The sequence below is a fragment of the Ahaetulla prasina genome, chromosome 4, assembly GCF_028640845.1.
Source record: "Ahaetulla prasina isolate Xishuangbanna chromosome 4, ASM2864084v1, whole genome shotgun sequence".
In the NCBI taxonomy this organism is placed as follows: domain Eukaryota; kingdom Metazoa; phylum Chordata; class Lepidosauria; order Squamata; family Colubridae; genus Ahaetulla; species Ahaetulla prasina.
The window spans coordinates 47,109,312-47,132,454 of NC_080542.1; the positions used below are offsets into that span (position 1 = coordinate 47,109,312).

The 23,143-nt window shown below is 36.2% G+C and overlaps 1 protein-coding gene across 1 annotated transcript; it reads left to right on the plus strand.

Moving 5' to 3' along the window:
• Positions 1-230: 230 nt before the first annotated feature.
• Positions 231-22,984, plus strand: CNP (2',3'-cyclic nucleotide 3' phosphodiesterase). The gene is made up of 4 exons (XM_058182929.1): positions 231-355; positions 12,474-13,143; positions 15,879-16,021; positions 19,358-22,984. The coding sequence occupies exons 1-4, from the start codon at positions 353-355 to the stop codon at positions 19,808-19,810; spliced, it is 1,269 nt and encodes a 422-aa protein (XP_058038912.1). The 5' UTR covers positions 231-352; the 3' UTR covers positions 19,811-22,984.
• Positions 22,985-23,143: the final 159 nt, after the last annotated feature.

Consider the following 23,143-nt stretch of genomic DNA (forward strand, 5'->3'; position numbering starts at 1 on the left):
CCCTCCGCTCAATTTTTTTTTTGTTTTGTTTATTCCTCTCAAAAAAATGCAATAGAATAAACAAAACGCGAAGCTGGGCAGGGCACAACCGCGCTATCACCCCTTGCTGCCCGTGGCGGGGTGGGTGGGGGGGAAAGCAGATGAGCCGGCCCAGAGCTTCGCCTTCCCGTCTCTGTTGTACCAGGCAGGGATGGGAGGGCGTGGCTTCCTCCGCTTCCGTTCCCATTTGTGCTTATAAAAGCCGCTTCGAGCGCGCTCGCTCCGCTTGAATGCAAAGAAGCCCGCCGGCGGTCTTGCAGCTGCCGAAGTTCCTGATTCCGGTACCTCGCCCCATCCGCTCGGTGGCGTTGCCATGGTGAGTTTGGGTGGTATGAATTCTGCTACTCCCGGAGCAGTGTTTCTCAACCTTGCCAGCTTTAAAATGTGTGGACTTCGCACATTGTTGGGCGGGTTAATTAGAGCTGAAGTCCATATGTGTTAAAATTGTTAAGCTTGAGAAACACTGCACTGGAAGATGCCACCTCCACAGACATTTTTTGCAGGATGAATTATGGACGGATTGCTGTTTAGACCGATTTTTTTTTTTTACCTATTGATCTTTGGGCATGAAGAGCATAGGAAACTCGAGGTTCAGTGAGTATAGATAAGAAGCAGTCCTGCCCTGGTCCTGGCCTGAGTGCAATTTGTGCGAGATAACACAAGCTGTGAAACTTTATAAACTGGAAGGGCGATGAGAAGTTTGAGGTCTGCTCTGATGAGTAGAAGCAAGGGAGGTCCTGGATGTGCCCAGTCCTATTCTGCCCTTTGAAACTTTCTAGATCTGGATGGTTCTTCCTCTGAGAGAGAAATGGAAAAATCCATTCTTCACATGCAATATGTATCTGATGACATTTGGTTGCACGCAAGCAAAGGTAACTGCTTTATCAGTTTCCTGCTTGGTGAAGATGGAAAACATGAACATAACTTGATCTGCATTTAAAGGGGAGGAAACATAAAGAGAGGTAATTGGAGGACAGGTATATTTCTTCCCAAGGAAAAAAATCCAAATCCATATTGAGAATTCCATGATCACATCTTGCTTTACTCTCTCTATATTCTGGCTGGCAGGTTTTATGTGTGATTTGTCTGTTTGCAAGAGAATATATTTTTTTATCCAGGATGGAACTTTTGTAATGTTTGAATATTGCAAAAATACAGCCTTAATTTGCCCGAGGGGTGGGTGGGGGATTCAGTAATCACAAAATAAATTAGCTTCAAACAGATTAAGCTGGATTGATGATTGATACGCTTCATCGATTTCAGTTATTTTATAAACCAGGAGTGCTATGAAATCTGGAGTGAATGTACTCCACAAAAGCATTCTCCAATCTGCGTCCAGGTGAGTGGACTTCAATTCCCCAAATTCTCAAAACTGGCTCTGCTGGCTGGACATTTTAAAAGCCCACATTCTGAAAAATATTCAAGTCAGTTTATATTGATGGAAGATTTTTTATTTTATGAGGAAAAAAAATCTTTTTTTTTAAAGAACCAAAAATGCTTAGGAATTTACATTGAATTTATGTGTCTGTGCCTGTGTGTGGAGTTTTGGCAAAAATTCATTCAGCTGATTTTTTAAGTATATACTGACATGGATTGTGTAGACTTTATACATCATTTTTACTAGAACCTTTCCCTCCTTTTTATATTTATAAAACAAAGTAATTTACACTACACACTAAATACAGTACATATTTTATTATCAGCCCTGCCGTAATTTCCTGATCTGGCACTCATGCCTAATTCCCTTCCCTTCCTCAGTGGAATTCAGAATAGATTATTAATGTCTCAAGTCTATGCATTTTCTGTACTTAGAGTAAGTGGTGTGCAGAAGAGTACTGCTACTTTGTGCGCACATTTTCTCTCTATCCACCCAGGGCTTATTGCTGCACAGATGCTGCACACTTCGTTTGACATTGCTTATATGGAGTTTTTTTTTATTCATGGCTGGCACATCTGGTGTGTATTTTGAATAATCGTGGTTTCCTGTTCCACATAAACAGTTAACCAGCTGTGCAAGCAAACAGTTGATATAAAAGAGGAATGCCTCTTTGTAAAGTTATGTAAAACTTCAAGTTTTTAGTGTTCTACAGGGTTTCAAAACGTTGCAAGGAAAATGCTTACTTTCAAAACTTTCATAGTTTTTTTTTAAGACCAACCTATATATGTTAATCCTTCATTTTATATTTGTAAAACATTAATTGGCCTTATCATACTTCAGGCAAACAGGAAAAAAAACTTGGCAAACTTCTTGGTGTCAAAAGTCAGATATCTTTTTAGGGGAATCCCATTAATTCTATGTGAAACCCCATCTCTAATTCCTTTTTGTTGGAACACCAACATGATCTGATGGCAGATTCTGATTTTATTTTGCAGTTAAAATACAAGGCATTTCAGTCACATACAATGAACACTCCAATAAATGGACTCAGACAGCACAATGGTTTAAAATTGCCAGTCACCAGGAGAGCCAGTTGCTTTTGTTTTTGTAATTGGAAAGAACTTTTGTAAGAGTTGTAAGAAAGAGCTTGCCAATTTTAAGGAGGATAATTCTTTGTTTTTTTTAATTTATAAAACGCCAAAATGCAAACAACATCAATGGGGAAAAATCCAATAATAGCTGCATATTTTTAAAATGCCTACACATATTATAATGATTAACATATAACTGTAAAATATAAATAAGGAAAATAATAAAAATGTCTACATAATATCCATTTAGTATCAATATATTAATTCTGTTCTTAAAGTTATTATTAAATCTGACCAATAAAGAAATATATTTCTTCAACGTCTTAGTTTTAGACTATTAAAAGTTTTCAAAAATAACTAAGAGATTCATATTCTGAAGCCATTATTTAATATACCAGTTTCTTTACATTTAGGTAAGATTGTCTTTTTTGCTAAGCCCAAGACTTAAGAGAACTTAATAAAAACCAAATTCCATGGTTTGGGAATATAATTTAACATCATATATATGTTTATTTCATTTCTTACCAAAACTATATTAATATATTTTATGATTTGAAATAAAAATAAAGCTATTGTTGGACAAGATCAAATTGTTTGAGTTTAATACAAATCTGGCACAAAAATCTGATACCAATTTTTTAAATGCCTAACCTTAGAGAGGTCTAATACACACAAATTATTTTTCTGATGGAATTTGTTTCATTCGTAAATCAAAAGAAGTAGATTTTATATGTTATAATAACTAAACCTGTTAAGCTTACAAGACTGAATATTCTAATATTGCCTTCACCATTCAGGTATAGAATGATCCTAATCATTCTGTTTTAAAATTCCATTTAAATTTAAGTTAGTGTCATCCATCTTTTAAGGATCTAAGATTCTGAAGCTGCTAAAGAATCTGACCATTCTGTTTTGACAATATATTTTAATTGTACATTTTGCCATGAGATGTTATATTTGGAACATAATTTCTAAAATTCTTTAACACTTTTATAATAATACGATTTAATGGATTTATTTATTGTTAGCTCAGGCATTCTAGTAAAATATATCCTCATAATCTTAAAACTGGGATTATTTCAAAGTGTCATTTTCTTCTCTGATTCTGTATCCAAATATAACCACTTATCTGGTAAGAACAAATACCTCAAGCAGTTTTCAAGACTAGAAACAAAATAACCCTATTTAATATACTTCTACCTTAAAACCTGCCAACATTTCAGAGGGATTACACACTTGTTCTTTAAATAGGCAAAAAAGGACAAAACTTCAGAAAAGTTTTGATTCCAGAAAAGTATCAAAGTCAAAATAAAAGCCTAGTGGTTCTGAAAATTTGATAAGTTAAAGCTGGCTTCATCATAAGAAAACCTCATTTTGATCAAATATATCTGGCATGCCTTAATTTTTTTTCTCATTAGAGATAATCCTTACAACCATTCATTTAGTGACTGTTCAAAGTTACAACAGCACTTAAAAAAGTGACTTAAGACTGTTTTTCACACATATGACCATTGCACCATCCCCATGGTCATGCATGAGATCAAAATTTGGACATTTGGCAAATTATGAGGGTTGTAGTGTCCCAGAAATCATGAGATTACTTTTAGTGACCTGGCAAGCAAAATCAATGGGGAAGCCAGATTCACTTAACAATTGTGTTACTAACTTAACAACTGCAATGATTCACTTAACAAATGGCAAGAAAGGTCATAAAATGGAGCAAAACTCACTTAACAACTGTCTTGCTTAGCAACATAAATTTTGAACTCAATTGTCATAAGTCAAGGACCACCTGTAATTTTTCCTTGTAAAGCAGTGACGCCTAACTTTTTGGGCACCAGGGACTGGTTCCATAGAGAGAACTTTTTCCTTGGACCAGAGGGGTTGTGGTTTCATGGGCTGCCTGAATCCCACAGATGGGGCTTTGCTTGTTTGTGTGACCCAGTTTCTGGCATGCTGAGGATCAGTGCCGTTCCACAGACTGAGGGTTGGGAACCCCTGTTGTAAAGTAATAAGGAATAACATTGGAATCTGTCTTAAAATATATATATTTAGTCCAGGATGACATTCATTTTAGAATAACGTAGGATAAAGTAACTTGGAATAACAGGGTTGGAAGGAACTTTGGGGGTCTTTGAGTTCACCCTCTAACTCAAGCAGGAGACCTATACCATTCTAGACAAATGGTTATTCAATCTCTTCTTGAAAACTTCTAGAGAGAGTGCATCCACAATATCTGGAAGTAAGCAGTTCCACTGATGAATTTTTCTCACTGTCAGGAAATTTCTCCCTAGTTACAGGTTGGATCTCTCTTAAATGATGTTCCACCTGTTACTTGTTCTACCCTGAGGTGTTTCGGAGAGTTGGTTTTCTCCTCTTTGTTGGTCTAGATATACCTAGTTCCCTAAACAATTCATGGTACCTTTTGATTTTAATTACATTAATGTTGCCCAAGAGACTGAATGGAAGTTTTAACCACAGAATTATGTTAACACTCAAATTATTTTGGAGACATAATTTTTTCAGTTGCATCTGGCCCTTGTGGACACTGAGTGGTTAAAATTCAGAGAAAAAGACTCCTGTAGACACATACCAGGCAGCATTTAATTGGATAGCCAGTCTATCCAATGTATCTTTATTAGGAGTTATATATGATGATGTATGTTAACACATGATATAATAAGAAACAAAACTGTTCAGAATTGCAGATGATACCTGAAAGATAAATCATGGCAACTGGACTTACTTTTTGTTTTGAAATGTTTTGCTGCTTATCCAAGTGCAGTAGCTTTTTCAGCCAGACTGGAGAAGGTACTGGTACTTGAATAAGCAGCAAAAAGTTTCAAACCAAAAAAATGAAAAGAAGTCGAATTATCCTGAGTCAGTTTCCAGACAACTCTACTTGGATGATTGAGGATCTTTATCAATATATTGCAAATGATAGTTTGCAACGATTGACAAAATACATTTAATTAAATATAAGAATTAAGCAGATAATTAAATTTAGACCATGAGATTATTTTTCAGACTGTCCATGCCTAGCTAAAAGTCGTGGTAGAAACTAAATGCTAAATACATCTTTAAAGCATTTTAAAACAACATTTTTGCTTCTTGATTATTTAGGAATCACGTATTATCTGCTATTGTTGAGCAGTTTCCCTAAGAACATGTGAAATTGGCCTGTGGGGATTGTAATGTTAAGCAGGATAAATAATAATAGATTTTCAGTTTATTAGGTAAGGATAGCCATTTGCTGCTGGTTAAATTCTACTCTCTGTTTTGTCTGGGTAATATTAGGTGTTCGTTTGCTCTAATATCTGCTACTATACAAGAGCAGATCTAGAATGGGCCAAAAATTTAATTTTAATAAAAGTTGCTGTTTTTGTAACATTTAATAGAAAAATATGTGTGTGTACAACAAAACCTTTTATATATCACTGTTCTCAAATTAAAATTTGCCTTCAATTCTATTCCAAGAAATAGACTGTGATGGAAGTTCCCACTTATATCTGTTGATCACAGCTACGTTCATTAATCATTAATGCTGCATGAAAACACAGTCAGCCAGGTGAGGGACAATAAAGTTGGGAGCCTTCTGCAGACATTTCAATCTGCTGAGAAGTGAAACTGAGATGTATTTTAGTTCCCCTACTGTTTAATATTTATGCAAATTCAGTGGTTTCTACTCTTACCCAAAAAGGATTTTACCCCCTTAAGCTCAGAGCAGATACATTTGGTAGTGCTGCTTTATGCCAAAAATGCAACAATTCTCTCTCACACAGGTGAGCCTTAAGAAAAGTTTGCAGGCCTTAGCAGAATTTTTCAGGGAGGATTCTTACAAGTAATTGCTCTAAGACTCAAATTATGATTTTCCTCTGGAAGATCTAGTTTCAATAAACATCAATGGCAATAGCAATTAACAAAATAGAAGTTTTGCCTTTCAAATATTTTGTACTAATTTTTCAAGCCACTGGAAGATGGCAGCAACAACAATCTATATGATGGTTTTATTGCTCTTACTGTACTCAAGTTTGTTTTTATTAACTGCTTTTTTTTTTACTGTTATAACCATTTTGAGGGTCATTGATTGTAAATAAGTACAATTTCAAACTACTACTAAAAGCTTGAATTTTGTGAGGAAACCTATTTGCAAAGTTTGGAATATTTACTATGGGCTACAATCCCTGTTTATGGACGAACGGGAACCCCAATCCTTGGCCACTGAGATTGATTAATCTCAGGTTCTCCTCTAAGATAACAAACTTTACATCCAATTGTATGGTATTTGTTCATATTCCAACCATAAATGCTGTTATCAGTCCCCTACAAAATACAAGAGTTTTGTAAAAAAAAAAAATCCAAACAAATTGCTAAACAAAGGAGGGAATGTATTAATTTAGAAAAGCCAAGAGAGTTTGCATAATATGAAAATTTTTAATTCTATTTTATAACCTGCTAATTTTTTGAGCAAGAGGGACATGACATCTCTCTGCCTTTATATTCTGTGGAAAAAAAATACTGAGGGAGAATTGATACGCAGGCAGTAATGTACAAAGAAAGCACAAAATATATTCAAAATAACTAACTTAATAAGTTTCTATATAATACTAAGCAAATGCAGTCAAATCACAGTATATTTTGAAGAAATAGCATAGAGAAGTTCTATTTTAGATAATAATTTATCTTAAAATGAATGAGATTTGAATTGATCATAAGTAGTGTATTGTATTATTTTGAAGGGATTGAAGCATGAATAGTTTTCTCCAGTTTAGAGATAAGAAAAGAAATTAAATTTATAATCTATTCAACTAGCTACCCTGTTTTCCCCAAAATAAGACATCCCCTCATAATAAGCCCAATCAGGCTTTTGAGCACATGGCAATAAGGCCGAGTGCTTATTTCAGGGTTCAAAAAAATATAAGACGGTCTTATTTTTGGGGAAACATGGTATACACTTCTTGTTATGATTGGGGGGGAAGGTGATAGGAGATGGACCTACACAATATGGTTTATGAAGTTGTTTTGACTAGAATTCATTTATGGGACTTTAATACCACAGTGAACAGATTCCACAAAACACCTTGGGATTATATCATACCTTATAATAATATAAGGTATGATATAATCCCAATATAATAAATATTAAAATATTTATATTTTATATTTAAAATATTTTTCTTTCTAACACCAAAATGGAAAAAGATGAGCCTAATCCATGTCTTTAGTAGATGAAAAGTGTGAATGGGTAAAATACAAAACGTTCACAATATCATAGATGAGTTAACCTTCAGTATTTCTCCAATGGAAAGTCAATACTGCAATGTGGACATTAATAACGCTACCAGCTATATCAACTTTTCTCAATCTGGTATTCTCCAGATATTCTGAACTTTATTTCTTCTATTCCCTTGGTAAAATGGTGTCTGCTTGTGAGGACTGTAGATTTGAAGTCCTACATATTTGGAGGAACAAAATTGGGATGGGCAAACTGTGTTTCTGTAATTATTTATGGATGCTGTAGTTGTACTTGATCTGAGCTCAAAGATATGAATTTATAGTTTCTTTGTGTTCTAAGTTGAGTTGACTTCTGAGAAGTAAACTCTGCTAATAAAATTTTATTTACTTATAGTGAATGAGAATGATTTTTAATTCATTTAATGGAGGAATTTTACCAGCTGGTAAAATATTTATTTTTTACATCACAGTGGCTAATAAAATGTAGGTAATAAAAATGTTGTGGGCTTATTTATAAGGCTGAAATAAAAACTATAAACACTCACAGTGAAAACTGTGTAGTGTCTAAATAAATTTGTTTTGTTAAAGACTGGATATATTGAATAACAGAATAACAGAGTTGGAAGATACCTTGGAGATTTTCTAATCCAACCTCCTGCTTAAGCAAGCGACCTCATACTATTCTAGACAAGTGGCTGTCCAATCTCTTATTAAAAGTCTCCAGTGTTGGAGCACACACAACTTCTAAAGGCAAGCCGTTCCACTGTTAATTGTTCTCACTGCTAGGAAGTTTCTCCTCAATTCCAGATTGCTTCTCTCCTTGATTAATTTCCACCCATTGTTTCTTGTCTTGTCTTCTGGTGCTTTGGAAAATAGGTTGATCCCCTCTTCTTTCTGGGAGCCCCTCAAATATTGGAACATTGCTATCACATCACCCCTAATTCTTTTTTTCACTAGACAATACATAACCAATTCCTGCAACAGTTCTTCATATGTTTTAGCTTCCACTCTCTAATCATCTTTGTTGCTCTGTTCTGCATTCTTTCCAGAGTCTCAACATCTTTTTTATAATATGATGACCAAAACTGAATGCAGTATTCAAGGTGTGGTTTTACTAAGGCTTTATTAAGCAGTACTAATATTTCACATCAGCTTGATTCTATTCCTCTGTTAATGCAACCTAGGATTGCACTGGCTTTTTTGGCTGCTGCTGCACATTACTGGTTCATATTTAACTGATTGTCAACTAGGACTCCAAGATGCCTCTCTCAGTTATTGCTATTAAGCCAGGTTTCACCTAATCTGTGCCTGCACGTTTGGTTTTTCTTGTCTAAGTGTAAAACCTTACTTTTCTCTACATTGAATTTCATTTTCAAGTCTGTGGTGATCCAATTGGATCTTGACCCTATTTTCTGGGGTATTGGCTATTCCTAGTCAGTTTAGTATCATCTGCAAATTTGATGAATTCCCCTTGTGTTCCCTCATCTAAATCATTTAAGAAGATATTGAGTGTACTGGACCTAAAATGGAACCTTTGGATATCCCATTGCTTATTTCCCTCCATGTAGGTATAGTTCCATTAAAAAAAACAACCAGGAACCTCCAGAATAAATGTAAAAAACTGACAAAAGCAGTTTTGTAACAATTTATGAGAAGTCATTTACAATAACTTTTCAATGAAAAGAAACACTCGTTTTTTGTATATGTGAAGCCACATATTATTCCTCCTCTAAATGCTGCTTTTCTTATTAAATCAGCTGGCATCCTCAATTATTTCCTTATTTTGCCTTGACTATGTCATCTTCCTCTTGCAAGATAATTTTTCAATTTACCAAATATTACAAACAAATTCAGCCTAACTGAACTGTAGCCTTGAGAATATTCTTACAGAAAGAATTTTTCAGGCAGCTTGGCTGTGACTGAGACTTTGTGTGTTGACATCCACAAATCTGGTGAGGAAAAATAGCATAATGAGCGACAATATCACTAAAACTGAGAATTTATTGAATTTGAATGTGACAAAAAATAGAGTTTTGATCTGAAGGGAAATATTATCTCCTATAAATTGAGCTGAGATTTTTCAGGCAAGAGCTATAAAATCAGCTTTCAAATGAGAAAATTAAGTTCAGAGATTATGATGACATGGGTCTTTGTGGGGAGGAGCAGAGTAAATAATGACACACATATAATTACATATAATGTTAATTTTGTAAGAGAGTGAGTAGAACTAAGCTGCTGGGTGCTGGCTATCAGTTCCTCCATGATTGTCTATTTGTGAGATAGGCGGGGCAGGGTTGGGGTATGTGTGTGTGTGTGTTCCTGTGTGGCACAGAATGGAACAAATTGTTCCCCTGGAAATGAATCCAAGTTCTCCTCTTAAGACAGGCTTGTATGGTACCATTGTGTGCGTCTCCTCCCACCTGTTTTAACACAAGCTTGCATTATTTCAGTTCCATTGCAAAACAATTTGTACTTACAGTGGTTTCTCCTCTCCCTTCCATTAGTGTTACTTTGTTTTGTCTTTTTTTTTAAAAAAAAAACAACCTATGGTAATTCTGTTCCCCAGACAGTTGGCTTTTTAAATAATATTGCAGTAGTATTTCAAATGCTACTTCAAAATAGCATAATTTTGGCTAAACAACCAGGATCTTCATTGTGGTTTGGAACTCAGAGTAGATAATAACAGATTTTATTGTAATTTACTTTTTCTAGTTTTGCAGAGATTCGGGGTCAATGTCCTCTATCTATCTATCTATCTATCTATCTATCTATCTATCTATCTATCTATCTATCTATCTATCTATCTATCTATCTATCTATCTATCTTTTTCTTTCTCTCTCTCTCTCCCTCTCTCTCTCCCTCTCTCTCCCTTCCTTCCTTCCCTTCTCAATTGTCAGCCTTTTAAACTTTTTGTTTTAAAGTATTTTCTGTCTCCTTTATTGTTTTCTGATACAAATTTGATACACTTTAAAAATACTTTTAATAAAGATCATAAAATTTGTTTCCTTTAAGTGACAATGAATCAACATACAATAAAAGCGTTTGCCTTCTAGTAATTTCAGATACGTGCTGCCTTTCTTTTCCTCTCTTAAGCATTTTGTTCAGTTTAAAGGTTGTATTGATCCAGCAACATCTCAGAAGCTCAGATTAGGTCTTTCATTTAAAACAATTTGTTTAATGATTGAAATTACAACAGCACTGAAAAAAAAATAACTTATGAAGGTTTTTCACACTTATGACCATTGCAGCATCTCCATGATCAAAATTTGGATGTTTGGCAACTGGCTCATATTTATGATGGGTTGCAGTATTCCTGGGGTCATATGATAATTTTTTACAACCCACTGATAAGCACTGGGAAAGCAAAATTCACTTAACAACTGTGTTATTAAAGTGATTCACTTAACAACTGTGGCAAGAAAGGTCATAAGATGGGGCAAAACTCACTTAACAAATGTCTCACTTAGCAAATTTGGAGCTCGGTTGTGGTCGTAAATCATGAATTACCTGTACAAGAAGTTGGCCTAATCCTCTTGGTAGATGGCAAGAAATAAGATGTTGCTTATTAGAAAGTAAGTTACTTTCTTTGTAATAAGCAACAAGAGTCTTGCCTAAGGAGCTCAGTAGGAGAAAATGAATGTAGCAAATTAATAATTTATATATATATAAATTCACTCACATGACCCTGGGACACTGCAACTGTCATAAATATGAGTCAGTTGCCAAGTGTTTGAATTTCGATCACGTGATCCTGGGGATGCTGCAATGGTTGTAAGTATGAAAAATGGTTATAAGTCACTTTCTTCAGTGCTGTTGTAATTTTGAATGGTCACTAAACGAACTGTTGTAAGTTGAGGGCTACCTGTACTTCATATGAAGTATATATATATTAGGCAAACCCCAGCCTTACAGAACCAATCTTCCCTAGCACAGCACAGCACAGCATAGCATGTTGGCTAGATGAATTGAACTACAGACCCTATAACCTTCTACTAGCCAATGGACAGTTAGGTTATACTGGTAGTGAAAACTGTAGTCCAGCATAATTGAAGGGCACAAGACTGGGAGAAGGTAGATCTAGAACAGGGGTCTGCAACCTTAAACCTTCAAAGAGCCATTTGGACCCGTTTCCCACAGAAAAGAAAACACCGGGAGCCACAAAACCCTTCCCGTGCCTGACTATTTCTTGAGCGACCACAAAACTAGCGTATGTAGTTTGTTTTCTTCTGAAACTTTTCTTTTCTTGGATTTATCCTTGGTTGGCCTACCATGGGGTTGAAAGGCTCAATAAATCGCGTGATGGCGGGTGTTGCACATTGGCGGTTGTGACACATATTTTGACTGACAGGGAGCTGCAGCAGAGGGTGAAAGAGCCACAAGTGGCTCCCGAGCCACAGGTTGCTGACCCCTGGTCTAGAGTTTAGCTACAGCTGACTGAACGGACTGCTACTTCTGGAATGCACTGATCTCTTCTCTGACATAATAGTGCCATTTAAAGCCATCACTAGGCCATTTGTGCTCATCTGAATAATGAGCAGCAGGAGGAGCAATAACAAAAAATAAATAAAAATCCCCCCTTCAGTTGAGATTGAAAACAGTGGCCTATTATTAAGGAGAAATGATGGTATCTCTCTCTGGAATGTTCCAATAAAACCACACAATTATTCTTTCTTTCTTTCTCTCCCTCCCTCCCTCCCTCTCTCTCTCTCTCTCTCCTTTTTGATTTCAGAACAAAGGCTTCGCCCGGAAGAGCCACGTGTTCCTGCCAAAGATTTTTAAGAAAATGTCCTCCCAGCCCAAAGACCGCCCTGAGAGTTTGCAGTTTCCCTTTCTGGATGATGATGAAACGATTACCACCATTCAGGAATCAAAAACTTTTTTTGTTCTCCGAGGTCTGCCAGGCAGTGGAAAATCTACCTTGGCGCAGGCCATCCAAGACAAGTATAAGGATGCTTGCAAAATCATTTCAGTTGACCGCTACAAAATCCAGCCTGCTATCAGGAGTGCCATTCCTGATGATTACAGCAAGGTTGATGAGGATCTCGCTGACTATTGCAAGCGTGACATCAGCGTGGTGGTGGTAGACGACACCCACCATGAACGGGAGCGGCTAGAGCAGCTTTTTGACATTGCAGACAAATATCGCTACAAAGTCATCATTGTGGAGCCCAAAACCTCATGGAAAATGGATTGCTTGCAGCTCAAGGATAAGAATCAATGGAAACTTTCAGCTGATGAGCTAAAGAAATTGAAGCCCAGTTTAGAAAAGGATTTCCTTCCCTTGTATTATGGATGGTTTTTAAGCAAAAGGAGCTCAGAGAGCTTGCGGAAGACCGGGCAGGCATTTTTGGATGAGCTTGCTAATATTAAAGCCTTCAAAAAAGAATCAAATAAATACTGTGGGTGCTCCCCCCCCAGCTTTTTTATTTATAGAAAATTGGCTGTCTACTAACTTATATGTATAATCTTTTTAATGCTTTTCACGCTTTGCTAATATGCTCATTCTCGCATAATTTGCTGAAGCATCCTTAAACCTCATCTTAGAAGCAAAAAGAAAAACCATTCTATGCTAATTTTTTAGTTTGTATGATGAATCTGGAAAACCTAGGGATATTGTTTTGATTTTCTTTTGTATTCCACACCGCTTTCTCAAAATTATCACTAGATAATTAATGAACCTCCAAGGAGAAAGCAGCATCTATCTCATAAACCATTTTTAAAAAATGATAATTCTTAAAAAAATACTTTGGTAAAAGGCAAATGCACATCTTCCCAACTTTCTATTTGCTTTAAAATAAATTGCTGATTTTTGTGTGTTTTCTAATGATGCACCAAATAATACTGTGAGTTCCTGCATAGTCCTATCCTAATTTCTGGATTCATCTTCTGTCATTCTATTCCCCTACTTGACTGACATCTGTTTCTATGCACTGAAAACTCATAATATATTTCCATTTCTAACATATGCTTCTGCATTCTAGTGTCCCTAAGAATCACTAAATACAAACTGTTCACAAGCTCTAGAATTTTTTCTTCTAGATGTTGTCCACAAGTTCTTTGAACTCCATAAAATCATCATGACAACCTTCTTTGTCTACTCCACTTTCAGGAATCTTTGTTATAGTCCTTGTTGCTTACAGTCTTGGATCTAACACCGTATAGATAGTAGATCCTCATATACCTGTAAATATAGCAGATCTGCTAAATAACATGCATGCCTGTTTTAAGGATTTGGTCTTCAGAATGAATTAGTCTTCCTGATCAGATTGCGCTGGAATTGTAGACTTCTTCAGTCTGTTGCTTTCTAGATTACTTGGACTAGAGTTCTTCTCTATCCTCAATCCGTGCCAGTTTAATATCAATTAATCACATTTTAAAATTGTCCATCTCTCTCAGAGAAAGACACTGAGCAGCGTACAATAAAATATTGCTAAATGTTAAAAATTAGTTTAAAGGCATAGGGAGGGTTTTCAGGACACTAGCCAAGCCCATGGCTATGTGTGTTGCTTTCCTTGCTGCAGGCCACATGTTCACACCTTTGCAGAAAGCCAGGAGAGGTGGCACACTTCACCTGGGGGCCCCAGAGTTTTCTTTTAAAATTATACAGCATATTTAGAGGCAGCTGAATTAGGGAAGTCTAACTTGAAATATCTTATCTTCCTTCTGTGCCAAATTATAAATGCAAGCAACATAGCAGTAAGCAGAAGAGAGATGATACTCCCATCGTTCTTTCCGATCATCAGAGTAAACTCAATATATTTAAAGAGCACTAGCTTAGAGAAGGCTGCAATTGACCAAATGCCATTACCTTCATTATGCATATGGTATTCATTCTCCAGTATTTCACAGTTGTTTGTCTGGTTAATATAGAAAAGCAAAACACTTCATTTTTGAAACAGATTTAAGAGAGACTTCCAATAGTAGGAGAGATTAATTTTCTGACCTGTTGCACAGAAGCTGTGTGCTATTTAACATACATACCTGTGTGCAGTCTGTTAATAAGTCACTCTTCTCTTCATTTTATTCATTTAAACTCTGGAGGATTAGGCTGGTTTGGATATACTTTTTAAACTTTTTTGTTCCTGTGAAAGCTAAGCTTTATGGCTGCTAAATCCTGCCTTTTTCATGAATGTTTCTGCATAAGCAATAACATAATTCTACTCTAAGGCTCTCAGTTTTCATCATTATTCATCCTTGGAATTTGTCTTGAAAATATTACCTATTTTTTCCCTCTGAACTAACAAAACTAAACATATCAAATGTAATCTACACCAAATATATAACCATACTCCTATGCCAAATTTGGCTACATCTTATAGTTAAAAAGTTTGTATCCTTGGTTAAGTAATTTCAAAAGTCATTTCTAAATTCCTTCTATCTGGCTGATGTCAGTTTCCGCAATATTAGTTTAAAAGGCCATAGGTGTTGGGGAGATAGCGAGTAAATCAAATTTAAATTAGGTCCTAGCCTAAAGTTTTTCAAACTTTTTTTTCAAAAAGAATGCTGGCTGGGGAATTCTGGGAGTTGTAGTCCACATATCTTAAATTTGCCAATTTTGATTAACAGTGGTCTAAGCTTAATGACCACAGTTAAAGATTAAAGGGAATCATACAAACACACCCCATCATAGTAATAGTGTCACTAAAGATGGGAATTGAGAGTCCTTTAAATAGCAGCTCCTTCCTATTAATGGAAGGCAAGTAGTGGTGGGTAAATGTGCCATACCATATTTATTGTTTTTCTTTATTTCATTTCCAGAACAGTCATTCCCAACCAGGTGCTTTCAGATATATTGGATTGTAATTCCTATAATCCAGCACTAGTGTGGGGAAAGCTACCTGGGGAGGTAGGAAGAGCACAGCAAGAAAACGGAGGAGGCAGACATTGTTTTGCCACCTGGGGAATAAAATGCTCAGCATTGTTGGATGAAATTACAGGTCTTGTTTATATGGAAAACTCTATAGGCTTTTTTGATAAGAGTTCTCATCTAAAATGTAACTTTTCTTATCTTTGTATCATGATCGATCTAGCCACTCTAATATTGCAAAAACGCAAAAACTGTGAGGTGAAAAGCGCATGTAAAGATAACTATGAATCCGAATCACTGAGGCTTGCTCTCTTTGTTGTTTTGCAGTTGGGCAGCCCACTGAAGAACCCAAATTGAAAATTGATCTGACCAGCTACTTTGTGAAAAGGCCTCCAGGGGTTTTGCACTGCACAACTAAATTCACTGACTTTGGGAAGGCTCCAGGAGCAGATGATTATGCACAGCAAGATGTGAGCATTTTTCTTTTTATTCTGATGGAAACATGATAGCATGTGAAGTAATTTTTCAAGCTGATTTTAGGTGGGAAAAGTCCAACTTCTCACTGTTTCTGAACTATTTTAAAAGAGAGTAATAACATATTTTCAAAGGAATCTGAAGGCCCCCCCCCCGTTAAAATTAATATTGTCAGCATTCGGGCATTATGCATATTTGTCAGCATTTCATGCACTAGGTAAGATACATTCTCTTAAAAATAATATTTGGTATACACTTGGAAAAGCAGTTCACTTTACTTCCTAAAAATTATTGTCAGAAAGAAAAATAATTATATATGGTATTGTAGAATCTCTCCTTTAAAATTTCCTGTCTTTAAATTACACATTATAGAAATATTCATTTTTAAAATAGTTCAATTTTATTATGTAGATATTTTTGTTTTCAATTTCAATTTTATTAATTGTAATCTTCCTGAACATATTTACATAAAACACATATAAGTGACTTTTCTTTGAGCAAATTTAGCCAGGATATCAATATGTATATATGGTGAGAAATGTATTGTAAACATCCTTGAGCATGTATTAACTCAAAAAGTCTTTCAGATCTATTCCTATGCCTCAAGATATTACCACCTAAGCGAGTTGAGCTACTTTTCACCTTATTCCCTAGTTCCTCAGCTGTGATCCTTTCTAATCTAGAATAGATATCTGACAAGTGATCCAGTTTGGATAGTCCAGATTGAAAAAGAAATCCATCTTGGGAAGATTATAGGTTTCACTAAATCCATCATAAAACAAAAAAAACCCACATGTTCCTGAAGGTTTTTGTGGAAGCAGTTTCCAGTTCAGGGTTTGTTTTATGCCTGAAAGAGCAGAGACATGCCAGCTGCTTGGGCTTATTTTGCCCACAAATGATGGGAGTCCTGGGTGGAGTTGGAGGTGGCAGCACTCAGTATATCAAGTCACAACATGCTAAAAGGCTTAGTATTATATGGGGTTTGGGTGGTGCAGCTGATTGAGATGAGCAAAGTCCAAGTTCTACATTTTCCAACCTGTTTATTGCTCCAGAAAAAGTCATTTCCCATAGCAATCTGATGTTTATTTTTATTATATCATTGTTGCATTAAGTCCAAGCAATAATATGAAATCCTGTTCAGATTCTTGCATTTTACAGAAGTCATAGGATTGAATTCAAATAAAGGTGTCCAGAAAAGGAAAACTGTGTTTTGCAGTTTCACTGTATAGAGATGAATGTTTTAATCCAGGGTTTCCCAACCCCTGGGCTATTATTTATTATTTTTATTTATTTGATTTTTATACCGCCCTTCTCCCGAAGGACTCAGGGCGGTGTACAGGCAAGATAAAACCAGCAGTACAATATACAGGTTAAAATACAATTTAAAAAACTTATTTAAATTAGCCTGGAGATTAAAATTTGCCATACTAAAAAACCCTGTTTAAAAATTAATCAATTTAACATTAAAATTCCAATTTAAACCAGCCCCGCGCGGATAAAAAGATGTGTCTTCAGTTCACGACGGAATGTCCGAAGGTCAGGTATTTGGCGTAAACCCGGGGGAAGCTCGTTCCAGAGTGTGGGAGCCCCCACAGAGAAGGCCCTTCCCCTGGGGGCCGCCAGCCGGCATTGTTTGGCGGACGGCACCCTGAGAAGTCCCTCTCTATGGGAGCGTACGGGTCGGTGGGAGGCGTGTGGTAACAGCAGGCGGTCCCGTAAGTACCCAGGTCCTAAGCCATGGAGCGCTTATGGACTGGCACTGGGCCACAACCTGCAACAATGCCACCTGCCGACCCTGGTCCATGGAAAAATTGCTCTCCATGAAACCGGTTCCTAGCTCCCAAAAGGTTGGGGCTGCTGCTTTAAACTGACTGTGCTCAGAAGGGCATATACTGTTTGGGGCCTAATTATTTTAAATTTATAACCTTCTTTTCACTCGAACTCAAGAGAGCCATGTAGCTTTTCCTTCTCCCTATAATTCTGTGAGATATGTTGCATTGAGAGTGTGACTGACCAAAAATAATTCTGGTAATGTCTTTGTTAAGAGTGAAGCTGAATCTATGTCTCCCTGCACCTAGTCAAGCATGTTAACTGCTACACCACATTAGCCTTGTTCTGTTGAAACTATCTTTTTAGGTATAGACTATGTGCTAGGTTTCTTATACAAATAATGGATTTTTTTTCTATTGGTAGATAAGATTCTGTAGTAGCAATTGACTATGTTACTTTTAAGGGGGCAACATAATCTGAGTATTTCCTTATTGCAAGCATTCTGATTAATGCAGCTAGAAGGCAGGCATTATGTTGCTTGCCATAAAGTTTCCATGCCAACTGAAGGTGCTAGTGAACACTTAAGTAGCACACCTACAACATTGTCAGCCAAAATGTGAGTGGCTGATTTTCATTTTGGTCAATTGTGTGAACCCACTATATACAGTATATGGTGGGTTCACACAAATAAAAATAAAATCCTCCATTATTCAGCAATATACAGTATTATAGTGTCTTGCATAGCCAATTAAAGCACTATCATACGAAAGAGAAAGAGCTTTTTCAGAGATCCCAGAAGGGAGACTCCTAATGATGAAAGAATATCCCAGGTGTGGAGTATTCTAGGCACAGGTATATATTTGGGGGAATAACTTATTTGATACAAATCAAATATTTCCTTAGATATTTTAATTTAGTTTCATCTGTTGTCATTCGTACTGTGTACTTCTTTTTTTCATCAGTGTTTACTTTTACCTCATGATTTACAAGTCATACATTTCATGCTTCAGCCCCTCTTCCCATATCTAAAAACAATTTAGACATAAATAATAGTATGCAGTGTTTAGATAAGGTTAACATGAGGGGCTGGTAATGTTTCTGAATTTTATAGTTCATAGGCAAATATGCATGTTCCAGGATAATCCTGCAGTATCGAATCTGGGTCTGTCACTGGCACCAGAGGTTTAATCTTCTGAGTTTTTGGACTCTTGCTAGAGTCCATCTTCAGGAAACTTTTCTCTACCAGAATTTGTCACATGTCTACATGAATCTTTCTACACATTCTGCTAGAGAGGAGTTCCTTGAGGATGCATGAATTCGAAAGCAGGGAAGATTAAACTTCTGGTCCTGTTGATCCACCCAGATTGGATTTTTTTTAAACATTCAAATTTTACAGTCCTAATCCAGCCCTCTCCAATATAGATTAACATTTGAACTAGAGCCCTGGCTAGGCTGGTGGGAATCCACAGAGATCATCCTGATTTGAAGGTGTTAGGTGTGGGGGATGGCCAGGTTAATCTGAGTACACAGCTTGTCTTTAAGAGGAGTAATTTCTTTTGCAGATTGTGAAGACTTCTTATGGAAAATCTTTTTTCCTGACCATATCTGCTCTATTCATCACCCCAAGAACTGCTGGTGCCCGTGTGGAAATGAACGAGCAGCAAATGCTTCTTTGGCCTGGAGATGTGGATGTGCTACAGCCAGCAGTCAGCCTCCCAAAAGGCAGCCGAGCCCACATCACTCTGGGTTGTGCCAGTGGGGTAGAAGCTGTCCAAACTGGCCTTGACCTCCTTGAATTTGCAAAACTGGAAAAGGCAGGGAACAAAGGCGAGGAGGTCGGGGAGATTGGTGGCGGAAAACTTTTGTCCTTTGGGAATGGAATGTGGATGCTTTTGCTTTCAAAAAAAATCGAGGTGAGAGCCATCTTTGGTGGCTACTATGGAAAGGGAAAACTGGTGCCAACTCAAGGAGGTAGCAAACGGGGATCACCCTTTAATTCCTGTATCATCATCTAAGGTCTCTCGCTGGTGTCTGCAGCCTTGTTTTCACATGATATGTGTAACCTTTTATAAACTCTTCCCCATCACAAATGATAGCATCCTATGACTAAAGCAATTTCTTAATTCTAGTGATGTCCTTTTTAAAAGGAATATTTCTTGACCTTCAGAGGCCTGGATTCCTCAAATGGAAAACAGCACTTTTTTATACATTTAAAATTAATACCACTGAATATATTCCAGCCTTTTGAGGTTTCCTTTCCTTAATATAGAGAAATAGCCTTTACAAGTTTGCTAGAACTGGGTCTGTTCCTGTGCTGTAAATCTTCCTGGTCCCTTACAGCAACATTACTGTTACAGCAGGAGAGGGAAGCTGATTGTACCATTTCAGAGCAGAGGGGAAGCATAAGGGGCAAATAGAACCACCTTTTCTCAATGATTCCTGACATAAAAATTCCCCAAGAGTAGAAAACTAATACTGTAGGTAACCATAAAGACAGAACTTTACACAGTTCTATTTTCAGCAAAGGTATGGCGGGGGGATATTTAAAAGTGCATGACACACACACCCCTTTTGTATCCTCCCATCATCTTTTCATTTGAATTCAAATTCAGGGTAGACTTAGAAAGTTTGGCTCAATTATACCTCCGCCTGTAGTCTGAAAATATCATAACAAAGTTAAGTGAATACGGTATTGCAAAATATTAGACTTAAAATTTTTCACTCACTTCCCAAGTTAGCCACAGAGTAACTAGTTGATTTCAAGGAATCGCTTCTCAGTTGAGATTCAGAATCAAGGGTAGCCATCTGTGATCAATTTCAACTTGATGTAAAAGGAAATATGTTACCTTTCTGGTTTGCAGTTGAATATTCAAAGGATTTGCTTCTAAAATGAAGAATAAGACCTCACTGTTTTGGTTGAGCATAGTAAGATCTTGCCAGTTAATATTCCTAAACAAGTACCAGCTGTCTTTTTCCAGATTTTTTTTTTAATGGGAAGTGTGAAGCCTCCCCTGCCTTGAAATTTTATGAGTTTTTGAAACATATGTCAAGTATTAACAGGCTTGAGAGCCCTATACTTTAATGAAAAGATCTTGTTAATGTGCAACTCATGATTTCATAATGTCTTAGTCTAGTGCCAGTCTGTGACGTTGCTATTGTATAGGTTATAAGTCATTGAAAGCTGGTACATTAAATAATGTTGCCTGCAGCCCCTCCAGCATTTCCTCTTGTACAGACCTTTAAGGGATTTATATTTTTCTTACCTATCATCTTAGTTCTGATACATGGGCGTCTACTAACAGGAATGTAAAACTAGAGAATAGGAATCTGACTTGCAGTCTCTTAGTTTGTTGTCTATCCTGTCTTGTATTGCTTTAAATGACAGGCATTAGATTTTCAGTAGAGATCTTTATATGTTGTCTGATTAAGATACCAATAAATTACATTTCAACCATGAAATGCCCATGAAAATCAGGGACTAAGACTGCCCTGTACTTTCAGATCAGGTCTTTTCAACAAGGATATTTGAACTGGTGCATTATCCAATAGCAAAATTAGTTATATAGACTGGATCTGAATTTGCTGCAATTGATCCAAATTACAAGAGTTGCCCAAAGTATTGTATCTGAGAAAAATATCTGGGTATAGAGGGAGACACAAGTAAGGATGTATCTATGATTTTAATTGCATTGGATAAGTAATCCACCAGAGCTTCAAATTTTATGAAAACAGTGCAGTAAAATATGTATCAATGAACAAGTATTTTAGACAATAGATGGTGTGTTCAATGCTTTGATATACAGCTTTGTTTTCTGAAGAATATAATATATTCATGGTGCAATCAAAATGCATATAAACTTAGAAGTAAATCCTTCAAAGTTCAAAGAGGTATATTCTAAGGTAATATACAAATTCCCCAACATGTTATATTATATATACTGATTCTTCTATCAACTTTAGCTAGCATCACTGTTGCCCCTGCTGTCAATGACTGTTGTGAAAGCACCTAGCACTTGAAACTATGCAACATTTCAAAGCATACTTCAAGGAAGAAACTAATTTTTTAAAACTTACGATTTATGCATTTTTTAATTTTATAACGTATTTATATGCAGTATGGCATGAATTAAACCTCTAAAAGTAAGGACAAGCCGAACATGTTCTAATCTCAGCTGAACCACATCCTATTGAATGGTATATATTTTGTGTACACAACTGATTTAAGTTCCCCCAAGTAAGTCTAGCTGAACACAAAGCCCGCTTACTTTCCTTTGAGCAGGATCTGTATAAACAGTATGTTAGCAACCAAAGTATTGTCTAGATTATAGCTATCTTTCACACCATCTATTGCAAAGTTGGGCAATAGAAACCTGAACTAATCCCCTTTTGAGTTGGTTTATTCGTAACATTATGGTTAGTCCTCCCCTTTACCTCTAACACACAGGATTTAATCTCACTGAACATGATCCTTGTTTTGAGAAAAACAAGGCCAGCTTTTGCAAATCTGATGCCCTTCAATTAGGTTGAATGACAGTGTTGTTCATTCATAATCAATATTATCTTTGTTGTGAATGACTTTAAGCCAGGTTAAATTGGGACTATAGGAAATCAAACATATGACAAGAACATTGGACTAGGGCAGATTTTTTTTAAACCATCCATGTGAATACAATGACAATAATAGTTGTCTTGTGTAATTCCTGGTTATGCTTTTGATATGCTCACATTCAATATGCTCTAGATGGGAGCTAGTTTAAAATGGGAGCTGGTTAACCTATTATACAATGAAAGCTATGAAATAAGTTACAAAACATATATCACTTGAAACTTGGAATTATAAACATCAAACATATAAAGGAAGATAGGTGGATGGTTGGGTCATTTACTTTTCTTGAATGCTTAGCTATACAAGAAAAAGCTGGTTGTGCTATTGCTCAGGAAACAATGTAACTTGCATTTGCAAAATATTTGTGTCAGTTCTTAAATATTTGTTGTTTAAACATCAAATTACTTTTAATACAACTCAAATATGGTCAAAGCTTTTTTAAAAAACCTATAAGAAAGTAGCACATGTCAATGGTTTTGATTGATGTAACTTGAAACAATAATTCTTGTTCTGCTTTACAAAGTAGTTAAGATTCATAGTGACTGTAAAATACACTGAAATAAATGTATTAACATGCAAAAAACGTTTGTGTTAATATTTACATTAGGCTGATTGATATGGAACGCTTTACTCAAGCCGTTGCTAACCTTAAGTTTCAGATTATATGCAGAGAAGAGATTGGGCTTTTTCATAGGTCTATAGGTGAAGGACTGAAATTGGGTACAGATGTTAACTGTAGTTT

What these genes read in the sequence shown, in the direction of transcription:
- CNP (XM_058182929.1), top strand. An exon ending in AAAAGAATCAAATAAATACT is followed by an intron (nt 13,144 to 15,878) that starts GTGGGTGCTCCC and finishes GTTGTTTTGCAG; the next exon opens with TTGGGCAGCCCACTGAAGAA. An exon ending in ATGATTATGCACAGCAAGAT is followed by an intron (nt 16,022 to 19,357) that starts GTGAGCATTTTT and finishes TTTCTTTTGCAG; the next exon opens with ATTGTGAAGACTTCTTATGG.